Source organism: Perognathus longimembris, chromosome 4 (assembly GCF_023159225.1).
Source record: "Perognathus longimembris pacificus isolate PPM17 chromosome 4, ASM2315922v1, whole genome shotgun sequence".
Classification (NCBI taxonomy): Eukaryota; Metazoa; Chordata; class Mammalia; order Rodentia; family Heteromyidae; genus Perognathus; species Perognathus longimembris.
The window spans coordinates 84,765,984-84,793,579 of record NC_063164.1 but is presented as its reverse complement, the minus strand read 5'-3'; the positions used below and the strand labels follow the sequence as shown (position 1 = coordinate 84,793,579).

The 27,596-nt window shown below is 42.6% G+C and overlaps 1 protein-coding gene across 5 annotated transcripts in view; it reads left to right on the top strand.

Annotated features, from left to right (window-relative positions):
• The window catches only part of Mgat5 (alpha-1,6-mannosylglycoprotein 6-beta-N-acetylglucosaminyltransferase), a 365,603-nt gene that overhangs the window by 301,461 nt on the left and 36,546 nt on the right, over positions 1-27,596 (top strand). For all 5 annotated transcript variants that reach the window (XM_048345586.1, XM_048345584.1, XM_048345587.1 and 2 more), the window contains 2 exons: positions 11,915-12,064; positions 21,288-21,434. In XM_048345586.1, the coding sequence (XP_048201543.1) occupies positions 11,915-12,064; positions 21,288-21,434 (297 nt within the window). The remainder of the gene's footprint in view (positions 1-11,914; positions 12,065-21,287; positions 21,435-27,596) is intronic.

Below are 27,596 nucleotides of genomic sequence, written 5' to 3'. Positions count from 1 at the left end.
CTAACACTGAGAGTAGGAAGCTCTTGGAGGAGTCTCTTAATGTGGGCTGTGGGCTCTGTTCAGCTTCCCAGCCTCTTTTCTGAACACAGTAGAGTAGCTATTGGGCTTGGTCGCTTTAGAACTCTGTCAATCAGACTAGATTTAGGGACGTCATTATCCATAAGTGACTGCATTTGCATCAGGGAAAAGAGAAATCAGCTTGACAATTTGAAGACCCCCTGCCCTCCTCAAGGCAGAAAGGAGGTCATGTCAAAGGGTTTCTTGTTTTCACAAACTGGCTGGCAGTTCCCCAGAGTCCTTTAAGAGGCATTTGTTAAATGGCAGAAAATGCTAGTGCTAAGACAGAGAGCTCTGGAAAACAACAGGGCTGCAAGCTGGAGCAGCATACTAACTAGCAGCTCAGAAAAGACATCAGTAGGGGGCAGGGGCATTGGTTCAAGCAGAGCACCAAGAGAAGGCTGTAGCCATCTAAGCTCTTGTGATTCTCACAGGGCAAGCTTGGCACCATATTTTTTAATAAGGTTACATCTTAAACACCTGAATGTATTTCACCATTCCCAGTTCTTGTTCAATACTGCATATATAGCAGGTGTGTAATAAAAGTGTGAAATGGTGTGATCCCCAATTTATATATGAGAAATTTTGTCACCAAGTTGCAAATACAGAACGATTGCTCTTTCTATACCACCAGTAAAACTGAGAAATTTCCTGATTTCCCCCATGTAAACCACAGACCAAACTTCTCTTGCAATCATAGTAGAGGGAAGGAAGTGAGATTCTAGAGTCACTCATAAGCATTTCTAACTCAGTCTTATATACAGCCACTGGGCCTTTGTCCTAAAAGATCCATAACTTGTACAGCTGAGGCCTGGTCAAGGAGAAATTTGGAAACAAGTGCAAATGGGAATATCACTCTCAAATGCTTGATATCAAAGGTGTTTTACATTTCTGAGGATTTTTTTTCTTTTGTTAGGTTGTAGAATATTTGTAGTCTTTTCCTGGTTGAACATCCATAGCCACTTTTTATTTTTGTATTTTGTTGTTATTGTAAAGGTGGTGTACAGAGGGGTTACAGTTACATAAGTCAGGCAATGAATGCATTTCTTTTTGTACATCCTCCCTTCCCTCTCTCTCCCCAGGTTTTCCCTCCCATCTCCACCCACAAGTTGTACAGTTAATTTTCTACACAGTGTCTAGGGAGTACCATTGCTGCATTGCTGCGTCAACCTTTGTCCCTTCATTTCTGTGTCCCCCTTTACTCTTCCAAAGACAGATAGGTGAACAAACAATACAAAAGGAAAAGAAAACAAAACAACAAAGAAAAGTCCTCTTGCTTCCATTTCCTGGAGTTCATTTTGATGAATGAATTTCACATAAATTTTATATGATCAGAGGGATAGAGGCATTGTGCCTTTGTGTTTTTTCCCTAAGAGTATTCTTTGGTCTCACTGTGTGTGAATACCTAGAGTCATATATAATTTATCATGTCCTGATGTATTTTAGATCTAGCTCCCACATATGAAAGAAAACATGCATCATTTGTCCCTCTGTGCTTGCCTTTCCTCATTCAACATGATTTGTTCTGGGTCTATCCATTTCCCTGCAAATGACATAATATTACTCTTTCTAATGGCTGTGTAAAATTCCATTGTATACAGGTACCACATTTTTTTGATTACCTCATCTATTGTAGGGCATCTGGGTTGTTTACATACATGGATATTGTGAATAATGCAGCAATGCACATGGATGTAAAAGTGTCTTTACAATACCTTGGCTTGTGATGTTCTAGGTAGAGGCTTAGGAGTGGTATCGCTGGGTCATAGGGAAGATCTGTGTTTAGCTTTTTGTGGAATTTCAGAGTCCAAAGTGATTGCACTTGTTTACCTTCCCAGCAGCAGTGCAACAGGGGAGCTTTTTCCTCATATCCCCTCCAACATTTGCTGTTGTTTGAATTCACAATGTTGGCCAATATAACGGGGGTGATATGAAGTCGTAGAGTTGTTTCGATTTGCATTTCCTTTATGACCAGGAAGAACATCCTTATTCTTAAATCTGAAGTGCTCCAAAATTTGAAACTTGAAGCAGCAAGATTTCAGATTTTTGGATGTAGGAATGCTTCATTTTATACCAGAAGATGAGGATTCCTTCTTTTGATTGTTCTTGAATCATAATTGGACCACAGATCCACCAGAGATGAGAGAGTAAAGTCCCTCTCATTATTTTCTCTAGTGATTGAGAATCGGTTTGCTTGTAAAGAGGTGAGGGGGTGGGAGGGGCAGAGCAGGGGTGGGCAACTGGGAGACTCAGCATCTTAGCTTCTGAGGGCCTTCTAGAGTCTCACAGAGCTTGAGTGGGGTAATCATCTCCCCCTATACACACACCTCACCAATGGACAGTTAATTCTGATACATGAGTCAAAAGACTGCACAGACTAAATTATTCTGTAATGTAAATTACTTCTGCTTCGCTGCCGAAATGCACAGAGATTTGCATTTTAGAGCTTACCTCTAATCTTGGAATAAAAAACATTTTCATTCTTTTCTTAATTTTGGCTTCCTGGAACAGGCAGGTGAGGTTGTTTTCTTTTGTCTCTCTAGCTCCCTTCTTCCCTTTTATCTCACAGAAAGCCTTATTTTGGTAGTTATGATGAATCAACTATACTACCTATGGTTTGCCCCTCGCCTCTGTTTTAGTTTGTGTTAAAATAGGCCATCGTGGAGGTAATCACTTGCTAGGAGCAAGTGGAACAACTTGGCTCCTGAATCTGGGTGGGAGAGATGGGCAGATCCCTGGGAGGTGTCTAAAAGAGCTGGGCAGTACCTGGGATTGCCTTTCCCGTGTGCCTGGAAGCTGCAGTTTGTATCTTCTCTATCCTTTTACCCAGCCAGTGTGCAGTGGTTGAGCATCTGCTCATTGCCAGGTTCCTGCTGAGCTTTACATCCTGCCCTTGAGAAGCTTACATTTCCCACTAGGTAGGAACACACAGACTGCTGACCAAGAGGCCCAGGAAGAGGCTCCTGAAACAACTCACACCACCTGGATGAAGCCAGGAAAGCCAGGTTGCCCAGGGTGAGGAGAGGGAAGGAGGAAGGAGGAGTCTGTCCAGGACTATGGGGAAGGACAATAGGAGATTGTGAGAAAGGGTCATGGTTGCAGGTGTTATCAGGAGCACCAGAGAGGAGTGGGAGGTAAAGCTGAGAGCTTATAGAAAAGAAGTGCAGATTACAAAGGGATTTGTGAGCCAAGCTGAGAGGGTCTGTCATGCCACTGGCAGAACTATTTCATCATTTTCCATAGAGGAAGAAAATTTGTAATTTTGGAAACTAATAGTAATAAGGAGGGAATGAACTGAGTGAGTGGGAGCCTGTGAGCAGATAGCTGGGCCTGAGGCAGATTTATGTATAGTCGTCACTACTCCCCTTATCTGTAATCTTCCTCTCGGTTCATAGTTTTAGTTGTCTGCGGTCCACCATGGTTCAAAAATACTCTATGGAAAATTCCAGAAACAATCGATTTACAGATTCTGAGTAACATTCATTAAAAATATTTTTATCATTGTCCTTTTGTTATTATTGTATATCCCTTAATGTGCCTAATTTATGAGTTTAAAATGACTCAGACATATTTGTGCATAGCTTTCAAAAGAATTGGCCCTGTGCAGAGTTTCAGGCATCCACTGAGGGGAGGGATGTCTTAGAACTGTCCCTCATGGAGGAGGCAGGACTACTGGACTTATACTGGAGCAAAGGGCAGTGCAAGGTGGCATGGTGGAATGTGAGACTACATTCACCCAGCTTTATGAGGAGTGAACACTGACCCAGAAGCACGATGGACCCTGGATGATTCACAAGCAGAAGCTGAGTTCTGCCTTACTTTGGAAGAGAGCAAAATAATAGGTTTACTTTTTTTTTTCACTGTCCCATTGGCCCAGTTTTGTATAATTCTGGGATGCTGTTCAGGAAAGGGACTCCTGGCCTCCCATTCCATAGTGTAGCTTCTTCCCAGCCTGGATGGCATAAGCACTGCCTGAAAACCCAGAGCAGATAGCCAGGGGAACTGGAGAAGGCTTACAAGGTGCGTGAATCATCATTCAAGGAACTTCGCTCAAGGGTTATGATGGATGGATGCCAGGGTGAATGGAGGAGGTCAGTTCTGAGAAAGGCTTGCAAGACCACCACTGAGTACAGTTGATGAGTCTAACTTTCCTCCCTTAGCCTTGTTTGCAGCTGATTCTGCCCCTCTGGAGAGGGTTACCTTTCCAAAAGCATCTAGCACTGCCCCAAGTTGGATTCCCATTGGCTGATAAGGTTTTCCACAGCTGTTAAGGAGTGGGGGATGTCCCAGCAACAGTAAAGGGACTTCCATGGCTAGTTTGGTTTCAAGTGTACACTATGGCCTTACGTATCTTTCTCTCTCTTTTCTTTCTTTCCTTCTTTTTTCTTTCTTTCCCTTTCTCCCTCCCTCCCTCCCTCCCTCCCTCCCTTCCTTCCTTCCTTCCTTCCTTCCTTCCTCTTTTAGCCAGTCCTGGGGCTTGGACTCAGGGCCTGAGCACTGTCCCTGGCTTCTCTTTTGCTAAAGGCTAGCACTCTGCCACTTGAGCCACAGCGCCACTTCTGACCTATTCTATATATGTAGTGCTGAGGAATTGAACCCAGGGCTTCAAGTATATCAGGCAAGCACTCTTGCCACTAGGCCGTATTCCCAGCCCTAGCCTTATGTTTCTTAAAGAATCAAATACAATTCACTGTTGGGTGTACATGGTCCAAAACTTAGGGACTAAATTACAGGGGGTTTTCAACTGACAATGGATTTATTGGTGTATCAAATGCATTTTTGAACTACAGTGTTTTCTACTGATACTGTATTGGAGCCTCTAGATTTGTAAAAACTATGCAATGGGCTAGTTATTGTGTGTGAAAAAAGGTAGATGCTACTCCTTTAGAAAACGATGAAAAACTCCATAAAGTATGTGGCCACAGTGTACTGGTCAGGACACGGTGTGTATATGTTTGTGTACTTATATACATGCATGCTCATGCCAATATTGAGCCTTGAATTTAGGACCTAAATCTCTTGGCTTTTCACTTATGTCTGGCACTTTTCCACCTGAGCCACAACCCTACTTCTATGTTTTTGTTTCTGTGGGTTTTCTTTTTTTTTTCTTTTTTATGTTGTTCCCCCTTGCTGGCTAATTGAGAAAAAAAGAGTCTTGTGGAATTTTCTGCCCAGACTTGCTTTGAGTCATGATCCTCAAATATCAACCTCCTGAGTAGCTAGGATTACAGGCACCAATACCTGCCTACACTTCTTGCTGTACATAACAACATGCCTGACTTTATACTAGCCAAGGCAATGACAGGGGTAGGTTAACCCTTAGAACACAGGGAATGGACAAAGATGAGCCTGAGCTCAGATGTAACTGGAACTGTGGAGCAAGAGCCTCCCACTTGGCCTTGATTCCATGTGTGCAACTCCATTTTTCTCTCTGTGGACCCTGCTTGTACAGCTCCAGTTCAACTGGAGCAACTCAGTTGTGTTGCTCTGGAGAGGGTTGACTTCAACCATCCCTATCGAGCATTCCGGGAGGATTTCCATTGGCTAGCACTCACCAAGTCTTTGCCCTGAGATGAACCAATGGTGAGCAGGGCTATAGAATTGTTTTATAAATATAGCAAGTCCAGTGGTATCCTGTGGATAAAGAAAGCTGGTGTCCAGGAGAGAGGCTATGTGTGTATGTCTGTCTGTGTCTGCCTGCATGCCTGCCTGCATTGGGAGCTGGGAGTTACTGGGGAGAAAAGTACCAACCACTCCAGTGCAAAGCTCAAGTACTTTCCTATGGCCCCATTCTCCAGGCAAGAAAAGTTGACCAGAACCTCTGATTCTCCCATTCTGTGGTTGGTCCCTCTTACACAAGGTTGTTGAGACTGAGTTGTTTTCTTAATGCTTTCCATCCAGGCTCTGCATAGCTTACTACCAGTTCTGTGATCATACCTGCCTCCAGCTAGTCGTAATTATACAGCCAGAGACACACTGATAGCAGTCCTTATTGACTGGTGCTCATTCTCCTTTTCATTTGCATCCCCTCTCCCCTAGATGGGGTTAGGAAGATTAAAATTTTAATCAGTTAGATACGTTGTTTTGAATGGGAATTTAAATTGAACTGGAGATGGAAAGCATTAGGGGGCTGCCAGCCACTCGCCTGGGACCTCACAGAGGCCTTTCCCATAGCAAAGTGTTGTGGTGTGGTAATCAGTATATGCCCTGGACCACATCTCTAGAAATAAGTAGATGATGGGGTTTGGGGAGGAGATCATTTTCTTTGACTTTGGCCTCAAGTCAAAGAAGGAAAGCTTTCTGGGAAGTGATCATGACCTAGTTCTTAGATCCGTGGGACTCCTAGGCTTGTGGTATCACCTTCACCCTAGGCCTGGATGACCAGGATGTGGAAGATGGAGTTGATGTGCTGGAGAATGCCTCCCACCCCTGTTTACCACTCCCTGCTTTGGGCCCTCCCAAAAGGGAAGGAAAGGCAGGCAGGGATATAGTTAATTTAAGAAACTCAGGCCTGTTTTTGTTTATTTCTCTTCTTTTATTTTTACAGTACTTGCACTTGCCAGGCAAGTGCTCTACTACTTGAGCCTCATCTCCAGGCTGTTTTACTGTGGTTGTTTTCCAAATAAGTTTTCATATTTATTTCCGGGCACACTTAGACCAGTATCTTCCTATTCTTTTCCATTAGCTGCAATGATAGACACATGCCACCACATGCAGCTTTTATTGACTGAAATGGGGCATTACCAACTTTTTTCATGGGATAGCTTCAAACTGTGATTCTCCTAGTCAAAGCATTCCAAGTAGCTGGGATTGCTGGCATGGGCCATTGCACCCCACTCTCCTTTTCCTAAACACAGAAGTTGAGTGTACATTGAAGAGAGAAAGGGATTGTTTGAACCCTTGATGGCAAGAACCAAGCTATCTACCACGGTGGCAGTAGTTCAGGTTTGGGAGTCTTGGGTAGACTGGCATTTATTTAGTCACTCATGATTGCATCTATTTTAGTTCTGAAATAAGACAAATATACAGAAATGTACAAAGTAAATCATGGTGTTAGTATATTTCCTACTGTTGCACCAAAATATTTGAGACTGGGTAATTTACAAAGAACAAGTCTATTTGACTAATGATTCTGGAAATCTGGCATGTCCAGCATCTATCTGGGGCCCAAGGAGGGCCTGGTGCTGTATCTTAACATGGAAATGGTTATAACATGACAAGACAGCAGGTGTGCTAGCTCAGATCTCTCTTCTCATAGAGTCACTAATGTTATGTGATAAGGACCCCATCCTCATGTGTTCATTTCATTCTAATTACTTCTTAAAAGCTCCACTTCCAACTATAACAGGTCAGCTTCTGGGATACACATTCAAATCATAACAGACTTCCAAATACCACCTATATTTATAAATGTTAGTACCTTAACAATATTTTGACATGAAAATGATAAGTTACAAATTTTGCTAACGTGCCATCTTCCTCTACAAACTGTCCTCAGTAACCAATACCCGAAATATTTCATCCTCACATAGGTTCTTATACTTCAGCTATGAATGCTTATGTGTATGAACATTGCCTATACATAATGTTGCTTTGTGTGGTTAAAGAAGTTTGTGAAATAACTCTTGAGCCATACAGATTACTTTGCAGTGATTCGGTGCTGCTGTTTACTTATGGAAATCATGGAGAAATTGCACCATATTTTTGAGCTATAAGGAGGTACATTACGGTGCTATTTGTCCGCTCACACTAATAATCCAAGCTGTACAAGAGGTGGAGAGTAGAAGGGCACAAGTTTAAGGCCAATGCCTCCCTTAGAAGAAGTGAAATTTACAGACCCCCCTATCTCAATCAATAAGCTCTAGGTATAGTGGTATGCACCTTTGATGGCAACCATATGGGAAGCTGTAAATTGAAGGATCACAATCTGAGGCTGGCCTGGGCAAAAACAAAGGCTGGGAACATGGGTCAAGCAATAGAGCATCTGCTTAACAAGTATGAGACCTGAGTTCAAAACACAGTACCACCTCCCAAAAATTAATTAAATTATTCTGTTTAGATTAATGCAGCATAGCATAGTTCAGATAAGCAAGATCAATCAGAACCTGACAGAGGCAGCGTCAACAGGACTTTGTGACTAGTTTGATGTGTTGGGGCATAGGAGTTCAGGAACAAAACATCCAGGTACCTGGTAGGAAAGTTGATGTCAACTCACTGAGCTTAGGAGCAGAGGGAGAAATGCTGGTATGGTAAGGTGGTATGTCTTTTGGACCTGTCCAGTTGGAAGTGGCTACAGCAAACCAGGCAGAAAATCTCAGGAGACAGTTAGATGTGTGGACTCAAACTTGAGGCAAGAGATTGGAACCAGAAACCCCTTGGGTTCCTTTAGCCTCCAGTGAGCGTCAGTCTGAGTGGGAGTACAGTACATGTGGAGAGCCTGGGGTTGTGCCTTTACTTGGAACAGGAAGTGTGGTTCACGCTCATGGGATTTTAATAGAATGCCGACATGTGACAATAGGGAGAAGTTAGGAAGAGTTACCTTCAAAGATTACAGTTATGTTTGAAATATTTTCCCTCTGATGAGCTGCTGGGATTTTCTTATTTGTGTGATTATATATCCTCCCTAACAGGAATATCGGCTCTCATTTGTTACCATGCCTAAAGGTCAATAAGTTCATGGACTTCTGTTAGCCTTTATGTAGACTTCTTTTCACTTGACCAACCTCTCCCTGATTATACTTTAAGAAGCTCCAAACTAGGCTGGGTCCTGGTGGCTCATTCCTGTAATCCTGCCTATTCAGAAGGCTGAGATCCGAGGATTGTGGTTCAAAGCCAGACCAGGAAGAAAAGTCCCTGAGACTCTTATCTCCAATTACCACTCAAAAATTAGAAATGCAGCTGAATCATAGTGTTAGAACACTAACCTTAAGCAAAAAAAAAAAAAAAAACAACAAAAAACTAAGGGATAGCGCTCAAGACCTGAGCTCAAGCTCACAACTGATTGAAAAAAAGAGAAGCTCTGAACTTTGCCAGGATTTACAGCAACATAAGTGTAACTTAGTATGTATCATGGCTTTTTCAAGAGTTTTCAATTTGTCTTCAGTTTGTGAATGGTTTTTGGCAGGGCAAGAAACAGATGAGCTCTTTTCTGTTCTGCCTATAGCTCCCACATGCCTGGTCTGGGGCCTATGGTCCAGCCTTACTAGTTTGCAGCTGGCATTACATGGGAAATTGTCCCCTTATTCATCAGGAACAGATGCATGCCCCATCCTAAGTCCTACTTCATGCATGCATGAATACAAGATGTTCTGGGAGGCTTCCTTTGGGAGGCTTGGAATCCAGCCTCAGTAGCGCAAATAAAAATATGGGATGGAATCTGGAAAGAATTTGGTACCTGCTATTTTAAAAGGCCTTAGGGATTTAGGATAGAAATGGCTACAGGTAGCTAGAGTTGCTGTGGGCCCTCATTTCTATTTGTCTAATTTTTTTCTATTCTCTTCTTCCTTCTCCTTCTTTCTCTTGGCTTCTATTTTGGTCATATTCACAGGGACGATGTCTCTGTCCAATCTGAGGCCTCCTCATTACTACCTATGTGCCTGTTTTGCTCATTCCTTCCTTATAGCTTTCCTGCTCCATAATTAATTGTGCAGACTCCAACACTGAATGACCTTTGCTCATAATGCCCACATCTATCTCTAGGGAAGTGGGCCCTCTATGTCAGGATTTTGATTTCCTGAAGTATGATCTGGAAGGCTTTCACCTACTATCCCTGAGGTCAGCCCTTCCTCTGAGCAGGGGGCAGGGTTATGAGCTCCTGCCTGTTTTCCAGGGCCTATCGGGGAAGAGATGGAGTAATCAGACACATATAACACAGATTCCCTATCCTACAACCCTTCCAGGGGGCTTTTACTGGGTACCAGTAAGCTAACCATGCTCAAGCTTCAAATGGACAACCATGGCTTACAAAATGCTTCTACTCTGGTCACACAAGGCCCACATTGTTGGGGCTCGGTAGCCTCTCCCGGCATAGGGAACGAGGCTCGGGCACTCTTCTTTTCACACTCCCTTTCACGCCCTCTCCCCTAGTCACCTGGCCCGCAGATGAAGCTAGGGTGGAGCGGGGGAGTCAGCACCGACCTGCCGCGCGTGGCCAATCCAAGAATGTGTGCGCACCCCATTACCAATAGACAAAGTCAGGCATACGCATGTCTCGGGGTCAGCTTCTAGAGCTAACTAACTTTATTGAGACAAGGGTAACGGGAGATGATTCCGAGGGAAGGGGATTGGCCAGGATGCCGATAGGCTGAGAGGTATCACCTGATCCCCGTGAGCCAGGGCGGGGCTGGTAGGCGCCGGACTGGCTAGGCTGGGAGGCGCCTGGGCTAGCTAGAGAGTTGGGGGCTGGTTGCAGAGCCGGTTACTCTGGTTTCTGACCCAGAGAGGGTAGCCTGCTTCCGCATTCCCCAGGGCTGGGGGAGGGGCATCAAGCCCCCCACCAAGGCTAAAGACCGGATCCCAACACCACATCTCAGAAGTACTGATCTCAGCATCTTGTAAACCACACAAGCATCTCATGGAACTAAGCGCGTAGTTCAAGTATACATTTTTTTTCATACCTTGGGCTACAGGGAGGAGCTTGCTTGCTTACCCACAATCTTCCTGGTTCAGAAAATAGAGGATTTGAACTTGCTGTTTTAATTTTTAATCATGAGCAGTTCTAATACCTGATCTTGAAGTAGTTTCCCAAACTTGAGTACTAGTGAGTGGGATAAGGAATGGCAGTGAGAAGATCATGACCCACTGCACCCAGAACCAGCCTCCCCCTCTCTTCACTGTGACAGCTGCCACCACACCCCAAGTCCCCCAGTCACAGAATCTGCTATGATTAGATCTGCCTGAGGATTGAGGGGGCGGGGGAAAGCCTTGGAATTGGAGACAAAACTTTATCCTTTTTTTTCATACAACTGGGAAACATTACAGAACTTTACTCAAAAAAATAAACAACCACACCATACAAAATCCAGCTTGCACTACTTAGTCACACAGAAACATGAAGAGGAAGAGAAAGTGAGCTTGCTTCTAATCCCAGGTGGTTTCTATTTCAAAATGTGCCTCAGGGCCTGCAAATACAGGGAAGGGGGTTTGCTTTTGCTTCTGATGAAAAGTAAAACAACCCTGGGATGTTTCAGTGCTCATCAAAGTTTCCACTTACCTTTTTTTTTCCCTACTTTGGCCTACCTGTATTTTCTCATCTTCCAGCGGCTACATGCATCAGTCCATTGTGTGGGAACTCTCCTCACCCCAGGATCAGGACTAAGTGGGATCCCATTCTGACAACATAAGTTAATCATCACTAGAAATATTGGCAAGAACTAGAGATGATTGTATTCCTTAGAGACAGTTTGACATCTCTGGATAAATATTCCAGGTCAACTGACTGTCTTCTCTGAGCCTTCCTTCTCCTGACTTCCTCTCCCAAAAAGAGAATCAGCCAAAAACAATGCATTGAGTCCCTGATAATTTACAAAATGAAGATGGAGCCTCAAAAAGGGCTGACCATAGCACTTGTTGGAACCTCAAAAAGGGCTGACCATAGCACTTGTTGGTATGCAGTATTATGTTGTTGTATAATGTGTTGCTGCTTAGAAAATGGTGCTGTGGCTATATGACTGTTTCTCCCTCAAGAATCCAGCTAGATTACTTTTAAAAGAAGTTTCAGAAGTTGGATTGATAAATTCTTAAGTTTAAGAACTTCCATCTCTGTGGTTTCTGGATTTAGAAGTCCTATCAGGCATGTTGTTATGCAGGCTGAATGAAAGGGAAAGAAAAATGCTGTGTTCTTGTGTTCCGCCTATAGAATAAGAAGATGTACTTGGACATCATCCACACATACATGGAAGTGCATGCCACTGTCTATGGCACCAGCACAAAGAACATTCCGAGTTACGTGAAAAACCATGGCATCCTCAGCGGGAGAGACCTGCAGTTTCTTCTCCGAGAAACCAAGGTAAGCTTTCAATAGATAGATAAACATTCACCAGGGATGGGTTTACAGGTTTCTTCCCATCCATGTTGAAGATGAGATCAAAGTCTTTGCTGCTTTTCTTTTCGTCAGTGCATGGGATTTTTAGGCTACAACTGGGCAGTGTTTGGTAGAAGAGCTATCACTGGTAACAATGAGTTTTGAACAGTTTTCTCCAAGTGTACGCACTGATTTTGCCCCCAAAATGTATTTATGTAATTAAAAATAAAAGTAGTATTTCAGTGGTACAGCACTTGTTCTAGCAGGTGCAAGGCCCTAATTTTGATTTCTAACATCATGAATGTGTGAACGCATGCACACACGCAGCAGATACACACACACACACACACACACACACACACACACACAAACACACACCTGGGAAAAGAGCCACAAAACAGAAGAGGTAATTCCCCAACTAGAAGGATGGACTGTTTCTCTTAAAATAGAAAGCTAGGGCTGCTGAGCCCCCCCACCAGGTCACTACCACAGGAATGAGGTCCCCAGCATGCTTTTGCTCACACACCTTCAGCAAGTATGTGCTGATCACTGAAGAAGTTGAAGTAAAGGCCAGTCCCTACTCAGGGAGCAGGGAAAAGCATCAATCATGGAAAGTAATGGAAGGAAAGATTTTATGAGGAGGTAAGTGTCTGATTGCCATAGACATGACCAGAGATCAAATGGTATGAGTGGTTAGAATGCCCTGAGAATTACTTTGCTAAGCTATAGCACGATGATACATTGTTTTAACACCAATGGTCTCTGTCCTTTCCATATGCTGTCAAGGAAACAGCAAACAAAGGGCAGAAAATTGTGAATAAACTGCAATTTGCCCGTTGATGGATTAGATAAGCTCCCTATGTGTACTACTAAGTTCTTATTTATGATTTTTCTGAACAGTAAGGAGGTGCTATCTGCTAGGGACAGAAAAGTAAATAGCAGTAAGTGGATCTGCTCCTTCAGTGTCTCCTAAACACAGCTGAGCTTGTTGTCATCCAGCTCGGACAGCAAGCACACTGTTTTTGTGTTTGAGGTAGGCAAGAGTGGTTGAGCCGATGGACTCCATGACATAGATTGACAAATTCTAACCTTTGTGAGGCATTTTGTTCTTAGAAGGTGTATTTGCAAGTGCTATCCTCTTTAAATCTCACAGCTGTCTTAAAAGGTAGACAGAGCAGGTGTGGTTGTAATTGTTAGAGAGCTAGGCTTGCCCAAAGTAAACTGTAGTTGAATCATGGAGGCAACTTTAAATTACAAATTAAAGCTTTACTAGGCCCTTGGCATACCATCCTCATAAGAACTGTTACTGTTTGTTTGTTGCATGTGTATGTGTTGTTTGGTTTTCTGAAATGCTTGGGTTTGTACCCAGGGACTCGCTTACTTGGCTTACTTGGCTGATGCTCTACCACTTGAGCCATGCATCTAGTGCTCCTTTTTTTATAGTTATTTGGAGACAGAGTCTCATGGATTTTCTGCTCTACCTGGCTTCTAGATCAGTCCTCCAGATCCCAACCTCCTGAGTAGCAAGAATTGTAAGCATGTTCCACTAGCACCTGGCTCTGAAGAACTCTAAATGGGCACCCTCTAGCCAAAACAATTGTCTGTTCTTTGTCCTCTATAAACACACTTTGACCCTTTCTACCTGTAGGTCATTTGTGTGGTATCATGAATAAGGAAGTTTGACAGATTTTTTTTCAACTCTTTGTCCAAAATCCTAGTTTGTTTTATTTCCTCTATTTCTATCCAAGGTCTCCCGTATAGTCTGATGCCTGTCTGGACCCTCCCAGAGTGATGTGTGTCCCAGTTTCCCTGTTTCCTATCACCTGTCTTAGCTCGACATTTTAGGATCTTCAGGATGTCCGAGCCCTTTAAGGATGATGCTATTTTTGCCATTTGCCTTTCTGCCACATCAGATTGTGCAAAAAGTTCAAGTTCCTTTAAAATAACATTTGGCAGAGCTGGTTTTCCACAGCGTGTCATTACTGTCTCACACACTTCTATTAACCCAGCCTCTTGAATGTCTTGCTCAGCCTTGCAAATTTTAAAAGAACACTTACCTACCATCCATTTAACCTGTCAGAAAATGGGAAATAGGCCAAAACCAAGGTCCCTGATGTCCAAGGGAGCACAAGAAAAGAAGCCCAAAAGACACAGTCACAATGGTGGAGATGGCCTATCAGACATAGAATGCAGCTTGATTTTGGAGTGCAGGAGGCATATATTCATCCTTGAAAAATGAGTGCCTTCTGAGGATGTCACTGATTGAATTACATAGAACAACTTATCTGACAGCAAGATATTAAAATACTCTTCATTGCGATTGTGGCTCGAATCATTAGCAAATGTGACAAGGACAAGGCAGTGTGTCACCCAGACTCTCCTTCCACTCAGAGCCCAACAGCAGTCACAAAAATGAGTGAATTTAAGGCTTGGAAATAATAGTCTAAAAGACCAGTCTGGCTATGCATTTATGGCTCTTCCTACTTCTAACTCCTTGCTCTATGTTTCTGAGCAATTTAAAAGCAATTTATTCCCATCCACACTGGAAGTGGAGAACTGGAGCTGCAGAATGAATGAGACCACAAGCTCCTCAGACACATAACTAGAGAGAAAAACAAGTCTGGTCTCCTCAAGAGATTCAGTGCTACAGAAAGGATTGATGTTTAATCATCCTTACACTCATTACATTTTTTTTTTGTGAGCCATCTTTGAATCTCCAGCCCTCCCTCAGCCAAGCCCAAAGGCACTCTTTGCCTAGCAGAATTTTGTCCTGGCATGCCATTAGAGGCTTGGGCATCTTTAGCAGAGTTTTGCTTTGGAGAGCCTGAGAATTCAAGAACAACTCCGTGTAACAATAAAATCAGAACTGAAAACATTGCAACTTTGTTGAAATCTAAAAGGTCCTTATCTTAGGGGTATAAATGTGAATGAATGAGTGGATGGGTAGATTGATGGATGAATGAATGATTTATGGAGAGATTACAGATCAGTCATTAAGTACAGTAAACTCAAAGAGTGGAGTCAGAGCCTGCAAACCAGGGCTCACCAAGGCAGCATGTTTTCTTTTTTACTTAAATCCCCATCTCATTCCATGTATTTTCTTCTTCACCTTCCTACTTTGAACTTCTTCACTTCCAATTTCTCCCATCTTCCATTGGATAGTTCCTTGTTATGTGTGCCATATTGAATAGCACATTCATCTCCTATACTTCTGTGGTGGTGACTCCAGGGTAAAGAGTTCTAATTCATAGACAGATAAGTACCTTCCTTTCTATATCCAGCAGAAAACAGTAGCTGTAGCATACAAGGTATTGCTGTCCCCTTATCTATGCACACTTCCTACCATTCCACCTTCCAATAATTGAGTTGCCCTTGGTAATCCTGGTTCCCTCATGGAGAAGCCTGGACAGGCTTGGCAAACATGCAATGTATGCTAATCCAAGCATCCTGACACCTCCCCTCCCCACCCCAAAAAAAAGCCACACACAACTGTCACTGGGCCTGGATAGATTTTGAAATCTCTGTGTAAACCCTAGCTTGAGTCTCCCCGACCCTGGCACCAGACTCTGTGAAACCTCCATCCATAGGGATGCGGAATGAAGAGTGCAGAGGCACAAGTCGGGAACTCCTTCAACTTCCAGAGCAAAAGTGTACCCAGTTCCAGGAGTGCTGACTTATGCCTGAATTCACAGCTACATTGGGAGGAGGAAATCAAGAGGATCACCATTCAAAGCCAATCCAGGCAAAAAAACTTATCAAGACCCCACCTCAAAATATATATTAAGAATAAATTTGAAAAGCTAGGCATAGTAGTGTGTACCTGTAATTCCAACTGTATAATAGATCTAAGTCTATTATAGGAGAACTGCCATCTAATCAAACTTATACATAAAGGAGACCCCACCTGAAAAATAACTAATGCGCAAGGGCTGGGGTCCATGTCTTAAGTAATGGTAGAATGCCAGCCTGGTAAGCATAAGACCCTGAGTTCAAACCTCAATACCAACAAAATAAATGAATAAAAATTGCCTTCCCTGCCAAGCCACACAGTACACATTCATCCTCTCTACACAAGTACTCTTAATCTATTCATATTTATACTTTTGCCCATTTATCCTATTAGTATATACTACAGTCTAGATGTATTTCACCCTTGGACACATGGCTTAAGTAGAATGTCCACCTAGCAAACATGAAAGCCCTGAACTCAAACTCTCAGCATCTTTGAAAAATAAAAAGTGTTCTGTGGCAGTAAAGTGAATAAAGTGGCTGGGTGAGCCATCTCTAGAGGTCAGGAGCCAGCACATGTGTGTTACACTGATGTGCGTGACCATGGTGTTTACTGTAACTGAATCAATCTGTCCTCTCTACCTCTTATCAGCTGCCAACGTCATGTGCTAAGTCCTTGCTGTGGATTTTTTTTTTATTTCCACAAGAGCTTATGTTCTTGCATTACAACCCAGTTACAGCAAAGCCAAGGCTGAGGTTTCATTGGTGAATAGCCTGCATGGCCTTGCTGTTGGCTGCCTACTCAGAAGCCTGGTCTAGAACTATGAGAGGCAAGCCATCAAGGAAAGGCTTCTCCAAGGCAGGATGCCCAAACTAACTTTCAGTGGTCACTGTTTCAGGATGGTCCACCTGCAGATGTCCAACATGTCCAGTTACAACTTTACCTAGATACTTTCTTCCAGCCCCATCTCCAAGTTAGTGAATTTAAAAATTAAAATGTGTTTGATTTCATGTTTGGGGCAAATGAAAATGTAAGAACTTTGGATCTGGGCAGTGGTGTCACTAGCCAGGTAAGTTGGTCTCTGGGAGTGGACTAGAGTCTGCCCCCAGGAAAGAGCCTTTGTTTTGGTGTAGTAACCAACTTTGAGAACTTTAATATATTTGATCAGCACCCTTGTCACAGCCTCATTGGCCCCTGAATATCTTCACCAAAGCCAGCCTGCAGGCACAGTGAGTCAGGGCTTCTGGAGTGTTAGAGGATGGAGCCAATCAGGATGGGAGATAACGTGGCCACTGTTAATCTCATCCTTCAACATCAGGTACTTGAGGAAGACAGGTGGCCAGAAAGGGACCCTTCAGGCTACATGAAAGCAGCACTTCTCAGGAAAATAAATAGTTTTCTCCATCCCTAGCCATTGTATGGGTTCTTTCTAAAGCAATACAATAACTACTTTTCACCAGAAACATGTTGAGTCCCAATCATTGAATGAAGAATGAACAAGTGAGACTTAGCAATAACGAGTGAGGAGAGTCATGGAATTGGCCTCCATACAAGGCAGTCACAGTGAAGCATCCCATCTCTCTCTTCTGACAGATATCTCTCCCCTTCCTCATCCAAGTACTTTTTGAAACAGTGAGAACTCTTAAAGGCAATGCAGATGCAGAAAATCCTGTAAAATTCCTGCAGACACAGCTCCCATAAACCTGCAACAAATGATACAACATTGTGATTACAGCTGTGAAGTTGCAGCTGGATTTGAACTTGGGAAGCTGTTTAGCAACAGTTTACCAAATCCTGGGATAGTGAGGATATTTCTATGGAACATCAGTGTAATCTTCATGGCAACCCAGGAAATCATGCACTATTATTTTCTCTGTTTTAGATATGAGACACTGAATTTTAGAGCCCATGTTGTCCTCACTAATATAGAAAACAGATTACAAATGAGCCTCATAGAATCAATAGTCAGAGGCAACAGACAATAACAATTACTGAACTCGGAAGCCACGTTCTTGGGACTCGAACCCTGATCTTGCTTCCAGAGCAATGAATGCTGTTAAGACATTGTTCTGACCATTTTTTTTTTTGAGTTCTTAACTGACATTTATTGGAGTAGCTGGAATAACATTTCCCGATTGACACTGTTTCTAAAGGAAAAAAAAATTACATAGTTTGAGCCCACTGATTCTATTAATGATGTACGTTTTCCTCTCTCTATTAAACTGTTCTGACCATTTTATACCATGCAGCCATCCTATGAACTTCCTGGTCCATGGTTAAAGGAATCTTTACTAAGTGTGGGGTTTAAAACTATTTCATGTCCCTTTCATGTAGGGAAAAGTTCTGAGTGTTTTAATTGACTTTTTGTACATAGTCTAGAATGTCCTGTGCCAGAAATAAGAGGTATGGCACTTTGTCTTGCTTAGTAGGAATTCATAATTTTCACTTTAGAGCATATAATCCTTCTGTGTAACAACACACATGTGTAGAGCTGTGGAGATGTTCCATCATCCAGAATATCCTTATTAGACTCTGTTTCTGAGGGCTAGACAAGTACACATAGAATAAGGCCTGTTTTGTTTTGAGGAGTTAATCCTTGCTACTTGAATGCATTCTTGCCTCTCCTGTCTCTTGCATCCATGCTAAGGAAATCTGTGAGCACAGTTATGCAAGAATGAAGGATTAGAGGCAAAGCAATTTGATTTAGCCAAGGTACCCATGTGTGGCAAGCCTAAAGCATGCAGAAGTTGATGGCTGGATGTGGTAAATTCACTGCCAACCTTGTTGTCATTCAACCCTCAAATGTACTATTTGACCTTCGTACATCTGCTCCATTGTAATGTCACAGGTAATGACTATACAGGAAGCCAGGAAAAAAATTGCTTATTGACAGAAGTGACAGAAAACTGTTATTTTGGTGTTTCCAAGTCATGCATTTCCTGCAATCTTAATTAGTGTGATGAGAAACCTCATTGCCAAGAAATTCTGTAGCATTTAAGCTTCTTTTGAAAATAGTAAGGCTTGAGAGAGTTAGCTCAAAATGTTTATTTTATGTGTACTAACAAATTCTGTTGCCAGCAGGGCATAGAAAACTGGGATAGGTTGTTAAAAAATATAATTAAACCCAGGTCACATTCAAGTCTATCAACCAACAGCCTCAAATCCTCTCAATTAATAGGATCAGATTGGTTGGTCTGAAAGAGATAATTAAATTTTTGCCACAATTTTCCTATTTAAATTGACTAGCATTGTACTTTTTCTACTTGCTCCATAGTGGACAATTTCGAGTTGATGAAGATATCTGCACTTGATGGTAGGCCCTGATTTTCAGAGGTCAGGAAATATTGAGGTCTCCAACTCATCCCCTTAAGCCAATGGAGACCCAGTCTGTATCTTCTAGAACTTTCCTTCTTTCAGTCACAAAGATCCAGATGTTTTCCACTATCCTGTGCCCAGCCATGGCCTGATAGAGGTCATCGGTTTGTCCGTGCACAGCTGACTCATCTTCCCCAGAACATCATTGGGAAGACAGCACAGAAATCAAAAGCCCTAAGGATGGTCACTTTGAACTCCGCCCTGAGTGAGCTGGAATGTCTTAGGAGGCTAGCACATCCCACTCTTACCTTCTGTGTGTTCTGCTGCTATCTGTCCAGCCGGTCTAAGCCACAGGGCCAGAACACGTCCTGTGTGCATGAATTCTGATCATTGCATTTCTGTTCACTGAGGAATAAAAAGATCCAGAGCGGAGGTATTCAGGTACTACAGAGATGTTCCTCTTAGCACCCCAAATTCCACCACCATGCTTTCCCTCACTCTCATGGCCTGTGGTGGTACTTCTGCCCCAGGGTGTGGGGGTGGGGGGTGGGGGGAATGACCCAGCCAGCAGTGGAGCTCTGAGGGTCTCCCAAAGCCTCTTTTCTCTCCCCAACCCCCTCCCCTGTGGATACTCTGGAAACAAGAGAGGTTATTCCTCCAGTAACTCAACACAGTTGAATATTCTGTGCAAAACAGAAGTTAGTAGGGTATTCTTTTTTTTTCTTATTTATTGTCAAAGTGATGTACAGACAGGTTACAGTTTCATACGTTAGGCCTTGGGTACATTTCTTGTACTGTTCGTTACCTCCTCCCTCATTACCCCCTCCCCCCTCCCCCCTCCCCCTTTCCCTCTCCTCCTATGTAGTAGGGTATTCTTTTAGAAACCCTGTGCTTTTACTTTGGATGGCCATGCTCTGTGCTGCCCTGGCCTGATGCCCTTCATCTCCAATGTTGCCCAGAGAACTTGCCAGCACAGACCCCACAGTCTTCAGTGGAGCCTTTTGATAGAGAACCCTTCTCAAGCAGCCACAATGCCTCTGTGAGAAAGTGAGGAAGTGGAACCCAGAGCTCAGTCCAGTCACCTGTCCTCTGACCTGGTTCATCCTCAGAAGGAAATATCTGCCCTGCTCTAGAGCCCAGTTGGCTTTTGTCACTTGATGTTCCTGTGAGCACTAGAGCAACTACGGATTCCTTGATGTGGGCAAAGAACCCAGAGTTCATCTAGTCCAGGTTTCAGTGGCCAGGGTCCCTGGCCTGCATCATTCTGGCAGTGCAGAGGGTATTCCCACACTCAGGGTAGGTGGTGAAGTTTTCCTGTGAAGTGTGATTTCATTTGTGGCTTAAGAATCAGAGCAGCTGAAACAGCAGCATGCCCCCTTTGTCACCGCAGCTCCCTGCTGGTACTGGCAGTCCAGACTTTGCAGGTGTGTGTTTGCTGCCATCTATTGTCTGCTTAGAGGAATTGCATAGTGTCCCTGCTGGCGAGGGAGGTCCTCTGGCAGATGGGCCCTGCAGAGCACCCTCTGCCCCCACCCAGGGGAAAATAAAAACAAGATGTTGGCATCCCCGAGTGAAAAAGCCATTATGGAAACCTGTGTTTACTGACCTACCATCGTTTGAAAGCAGTTCCATTTGAACTGTAATCAAACCGCCAAGTGACCTTTCTGTCCCTGGCCCAGCAGCCCTGAAAGGGCCTGTTGTTCCGCTGCTTCAATGAAGAAACCTTCTGTTTAGTTAAGCAAGTGTTTTTCCAGTCATGTCTCCTGGAGAGTTACAGAAAGATGATTGTTGGGTCTTGGGGGTTTTGTTGTTGTTTTTCTTTTAGTATACCCCAACCTCTCTACCTCCTCATCACACACACACACACACACACACACACACACACACACACACACACACACACACCATTTCTTTGCTTTCTTAGCAGAGTAGAGTTTTCTTAGCCATGCTGCTTCACTAGGGCTTTCACAGTCTCTGTAGTGTTTTGTAGATCTTAGTATGAGCCCTTTTTCTTTAACCTTACCTGCCCTCCCAGCCCCTGGCCTGGTAGCCTTCCAGAGTGCCTGAGGTGTTCAAAGGAATGGACAGCAGAGAAGCTCCTGTGAGCCAGGAGGCCAGTCCTGACTGAGATGTTCATATGATGCTTGTTGTCTTGTCTTACAGCTGTTTGTGGGGCTTGGGTTTCCTTATGAGGGCCCAGCTCCCCTGGAGGCCATTGCAAATGGATGTGCTTTTCTGAATCCCAAGTTCAATCCACCCAAAAGCAGCAAAAACACAGACTTTTTCATCGGCAAGCCAACACTGAGAGAGGTGAGTATCAAAATTATCCTACTTTCAATAAGAAGAAAAGGAATTCAGGTGTAGCTCAGTTATAGAGTGCTTGCCTAGTATGCACAAAGTCCTGGGCTCCATCCCCAACATAGCAATATAATAATTTATAATATAATATAATATTGCAATATTCTATAATATTGATTTCTCACTGTCCACAGAACATCCAGCCCTGTCCTTGTGCACACACAGATACCAAAATCTTGAAATACTCAACAGCATAGCATTTACATAAACCATCTCTAGATGACTTAGCTGTAAAAAGCTTTTGTACTCTATTGTTTAAGGAAAAGTAAGAAGGAAAAAACATCAGCATCAAGTTCAGCATCAAGTCTTTTTTATATATTTCTGGGTCTACAGATGCTGAACCCATGGATATGGAGAGCGGAGAGCTAACTGTATTGTTCATCTAATGTGGTGGACCATGGGGGAGGGCTTGGAGGGCGGATCCTGAGACTCGGGTCCATGAATGATGATCACACCACTTTGTTAGTGGCAGGGCCAGGATCTGGATCTGCATCTACATCTGCCTCCACAAAGTATCTTTTCACACTACTCCAGCTTTATCTTAACATACACATAGTCAAGCTGAACTCTGAACTCATATATGGCTGAACGCTAGCATTTAGAGAATGAGATCAACTGGGTAAAACCTTCATGGAGAATCAACTCTCCATGATATTCTGTGGAGAATATAAAAAGTAGACTATGAGCCAGCTGCCATTGGGGCCCAAGACGGTTATCCTAGCTCTCAGGAGGCTGAGATTTGAGAACTGCAGTTCAAAGCCAGCCTTGCCAGGGAAGTCCATGAGACTCTTAACTCCAATTAACCAACAAAAAAAGCTAGAGGCACAGCTGTGGCTTAAAAGCCTTAAAGGAAAAAAGCTGAGGGACAGCCCCCAGGCCTTGAATTCTTAATGCTGGCACAAAAACAAGCAGCCTGTGACTGTTCTCAATGAACTTCCACCTGAAGACAAGTTGTATCATGTGTGACTGAAGTAGTGTTCCGGATTCCTTAACTTCCCACCAGCAGGCACCAACCTGAGAAGTAACCCTGCCATTGCCATTCACAGAAGCCTTGTTTCTGTTTGAATTGCCTTCAGATATCCTCTTAGAAATCCTCAGTGGGTGACAAATCAGCACAGAGGATAGATGGATTTGATTTGAGGCAATAAACAAAAGTCATTTCCAGCTAAGTGTGAGTGAAGCCTGGTAATTCTGTATCTGGGCAGAAACAGGTATGTGTAAGAAACCATAAGATTGATTTTTCTTGTTAGTTCTGGATAGTTAATAAATGGCTCTGGCTCGAGGCCTCTCAGGGCCACCAGCTAGGGGCTTACATTGTGAGCAGCCAGCTCTCTGTGCTATAAAACATTTCTGCTGCTTTTTAATCCTTCTGGTTTGCTTTCCTGTCTCCTAGACAGGACAAAATATGCATTTCCCAGGCTCATTGTTTATTGATGAGGCAGGAATCTTGCCATGGATTATTCCTCCAAACCTTTCTATCACTGCTGAAATGGCTGAAAGAGAGTTAGAACAGCTGATCTATATATTATCTCACAGAGGGTAACCATTACCCAGATGACCCATCAGTCAAGGGTTAATTGTACGTTTTCTTGCTTGCTTCTTCCTTCTGCTGGTGTAATAAATTTGAACTCTTTACTTTGGTGAGTGTTTTCTTTTTGAGAGGTCACTTTGTTCATGCAATACTCTATTGTAATGCTCACCTGTGTGCCAGGTGCTGTGGGAGGGTCCAGAGCATAAAGATCTAGCACATTGTTGGGGAAGATTCAAAGGACATGCCTCAGCAGGCAATAAGTCTCAGTTTAGGAGTTTCTGCTTTTGCTTGTGACTAACTTCTTTGAAACATTGGAGTTTGGGATAGAAAATAGTCCTCCTTGAGGATTTTTGTTTGTTTGTTTTCACAAATAGAAACTAACCATCAAGTTGTATACATTAAATATATAATGTACATATACACTATAAAATTATCTCCTTGATCAAATTAATTAAGATGGCTATCACTTTACATAGATGTGTAAATGTGTGTGTGTGTGCGCATGCACACACACGCACCAGATTTTCCCTCTTGGCAAGTTCTTAGTGGATACTGCAATGTTGTTAAGTATACTCACCATGTTGCACAGTAGATTTTTAGAACTTAGTGAGCTTAAAGAACTGAACCTTCGTAGTCTGTGATCAGTATAAGTCTTTATTCACTCCACCTCCCCACATCCCTGAGCAACTAGCGTTAAACTCTGCCTAAGCGAGTTATGCTCTTTCAGGAACCCCACGTGAGGCCATACAGCATTCATCTTTACAAGTATGCTTATTTCATTCAGCCCAAAGTCCTCTGGGTACATCTAAATTGTTAAAAATGGCAAGATTTTTTTTCTTTTTTGTTTTTTTGAGGGGGGGGATTAAATAATATTCAGTCTGGTGCATATAGACACAGTTTTTTCCTTTGTTGATTAGCAGTTAATATACTGTGTTCATGTCTTGGCTGTTGTGAATAGGGTTTTTATCTGTCTTTTCAATATCCTGATTTCCTATCCTTTGATATGAAAATTCTACCCAGGAAAATGTAATTCCTAATTTGTGTGGTAGCTCTCTTTCTCATTTTTGAGAAAGCTCTATACTGTTTTCCATAATGGCCACAGTGATTTACATTCCTTTTTTGAGGTTTGTTTTTGTCTCTTTGATAAAAGCCATTCTAGCAAGCTTGAGGTGATATCTCACTGTGACTTTGACTTGCATTTTCCTGATCATCAGTGGTGTTGAGTTCTTATCTATTGCCTTTCTATGTCTTTTTAAGAAATGGCTATTCAGATCCTTTGCCTATTTGTAATGGGTTGTTTTTGATATTATGTTGTAGGAATTCTTTATATATTTTAACTCCTCATCACATACATCATTTGCAAATATTTTCCCCTGTTCCATGTACTTCCTTTCCACTTGGGTGATTAGTTTTGTTGATATGTAGAAATATTTTAGTGTGATGCCATTACATCTTCCCATTTTTGCTTTTATTGCCTATTCTTTGAATATCAAATCCATAGTATAATTGCCCAAACCAGTATTAAAAAAAGCTTTTTTCTGTTTTTTTTGTCTAGTAGTTACACTGTACCAGACTTATATTTAAGAATAATTCATTTTAACTTGATTTTTATACATGGTGTGAAGTACAGATCTAATTTCATTCAGCACATAGATATCCACTATTCCCAACACTTTGTTTTTGTTTTTGTTGGTCACGAGGCGGGCCTGGGTGCTATTGCTGTCCCGGAGCTTTTTTCATTCAATGCTAGTCCTCTACCAGTCTGAGATACTTCCAATATAATAAAGCCACTTCCAGTTTTCTGGTGATTAATTGGAGATGAGTCTCACAGACTTTCCTGCCTGGGCTGATGAGAGCCACAATCCTCAGATCTTAGCCTCTTGAGTAGCTAGGATTACAGATGTGAGCCACTGGTGCCTGGCCCAACACTATTTTTTAGGCCTATCTTTTCCTCTTGTATGTCCTTGTTGAAGATCAGTTGACCATAAATATTTCTGGGCTCTCTGTCCTATTCTTCCATCTAGATGTCAGTTTTATGCCCATATCACTAATAAACATTCATTTAAGTGTTCAAGATCTTTCAGGTTCTATTTCTGCCCAAAGATAGATAGATGATAAATTGATAGATTCCAACTTTTTAAAAACTTTCTGTAATAAATTTTGTATAACTTTAAATATATTAATGCATTTGTTCATGTATTCTGCATTTGTGCTATTCATTCACCTGTTGGGCATTTTCTACCTTTCGCCTGTTGTGAGCAGTGCTCCCATGAATGCTGGCGTGCAAGTATTTGCTTCCTTCCCACTTCCTGTTGATATTCCAGCTGTTAGTTTGCTTTTCATTTACTTAAAAAACAGTTGAAGGGCTGGGAATATGGCCTAGTGGTAAGAGTGCTCGCCTCGTATACATGAAGCCCTGGGTTCGATTCCTCAGCACCACATATATAGAAAAAAGCCAGAAGTGGCGCTGTGGCTCAAGAGGTAGAGTGCTAGCCTTGAGCAAAAAGAAGCCTGGGACAGTACTCAGGCCCTGAGTCCATGCCCCAGGACTGACAACAAAAACAAAACAAATAAACAAAAAACAGTTGAGTCTTACAAACTTCAGATATACCATTTATCCTAATGGTAACAGCGTACAGAAACCAGGACAATGATCTAAACCAAATTAGTGTCTTGGTATTATCTTAGAATCATATTTGCTCTTCACCAGTATTCCCACTGAGACCTTTTTGCAGTTTCTGGATGTGATTCAGAATCAGGCATTGCCTTTAATTGTCATGTCTCCTTAGTCTCCTCCAACCTATTTAAAAAAAAAAATCAGACACCCATTGGCACTCGTGGCCATAATGTTTTTAAAGAGTACAGGTCATGTCTTTGTATACTGAATGTCTCCCATTAAAGACACTCTAACCCTTGCCCAGGGAATAATGTAATATGACCAAGCTCAGATCAGCCAGTATGAAGTTATCAAGAAGAGTATGTTCATTATTTTCTGCCATTTGCCGTCCTTTAGTAATTTGATTTTGCTGAGGTCATGGAGGGCATTATTCTTCATGGCATGAAGAGAGAAGAGACATTGGAGCTGCTGCACAGGAATGAGACTCCAGGACAAGGACTGTGGAGCCAATGACCTCACACAGATGGCTCCATCAGTTCGGAACTCCCACTGGAAGGCTAAGAGGCAGATGAGCAATTGACAGATATTGAATGCATTTCTAAAGGGTCCGTGACACCAGTTTCTCCATAAGAAAGAATTTAGCTCCTATTTTCCAGGATCTCCCAATATGATAGGGAAGAATGAGAATACTGCTGCCTAGTCAGTGGGATTGTATAAATGGCTACATGAATTTAGGAGGAGGAGAAATAACTTTAGTTATGCCAGGTGGAGAAAAATGTGAGTGGTCAAAAGAAGAAAGGGAAATGGGAGTTGAGCTTTCAGAAGAAAAGACAGAAGACTTCAAGCCTAAGAGGCATGATTATGGATGAAACTAGGAGAGAGGAAGGCAGATTTGATCTGGTATCCAACACCATCCAGCAACATCAGACAGCTTTGAGAGGAAAGAGACCTTAATCTAATGGCAGGTGTGTTACCTGCCATGCTCTTTCAGCTCAAAATGCTCTCAAACCTCCCTAGCCAAAGGGTTTTTGTTGTTGTTTTTTTAATTGGGAAAGAGCTACTAATAGAGCTGTAAATGTGGCTTACTGGTAGAGTGCTTGCCTACCATGCATAAAGCCTTAGGTTCGATTCCTTAGCACCACATAAACAGAAAAAGCCAGAAGTGGTGTTGTGGCTCAAGAGGTAGAGTGCTAGCTAACCATGAGCAAAAGAAGCCAGGGACAGTACCCAGACCCTCTGAGATCAGGACTGGCAATGAAAATAAAAAGAGTTACCAATAAGTCTAAAGACTGAATAAATGGAATTGTATCAAACTGAAGAGTTTCTGCATAATAAAGGACATAACTAGCAACATAAATAGAAAGTCCACAGAATGGGAGATTTTTACCAACTATACTTCAGACAAGGGCCTCAATTAGAGCTCAAAAAAATTCCCCAAAATTCTCAATGAAACAACAACCCAATTAATAAATGCGCTAAAGATTTAAAGAGAGACATCTCAGAAGAAGTAACGATAGCCAATAGACACGTGAAGAAATGTTCAACATCTCTGGCTATAAAAGAAATGCAAGTCAAAGTAGCATTGAGATTCCACCTAACCCCAGCTAGAATGTCCATTATCAAGAAAACTAACAAAAAAAATGCTGGCTGGAATGTGGCCAAAAGGGAACTCTACTACACTGTTGGTGGGAATGTAAACTTGTTCAACCACTCTGGAAAGCAGTATGGAGTTTCCTCAAAAGGCTAACCATAGAGCTCCCCTATAGCCCAGCCATTCCACTCCTGGGCATTTGTCTAGTAGAAGAACACAAACAACTCTATAGATTTCTAAGTCAAAACACTTAGAGCAGTTGGAGACCAGTGGCTTATTCCTGTAACCCTAGCTGTTTCAGAGGCTGAGCCCTGAGGATCTTGGTTCCAAGCCAGCCCAAACGGGAAATTTATGAGACACTTATCTCCAAATCAC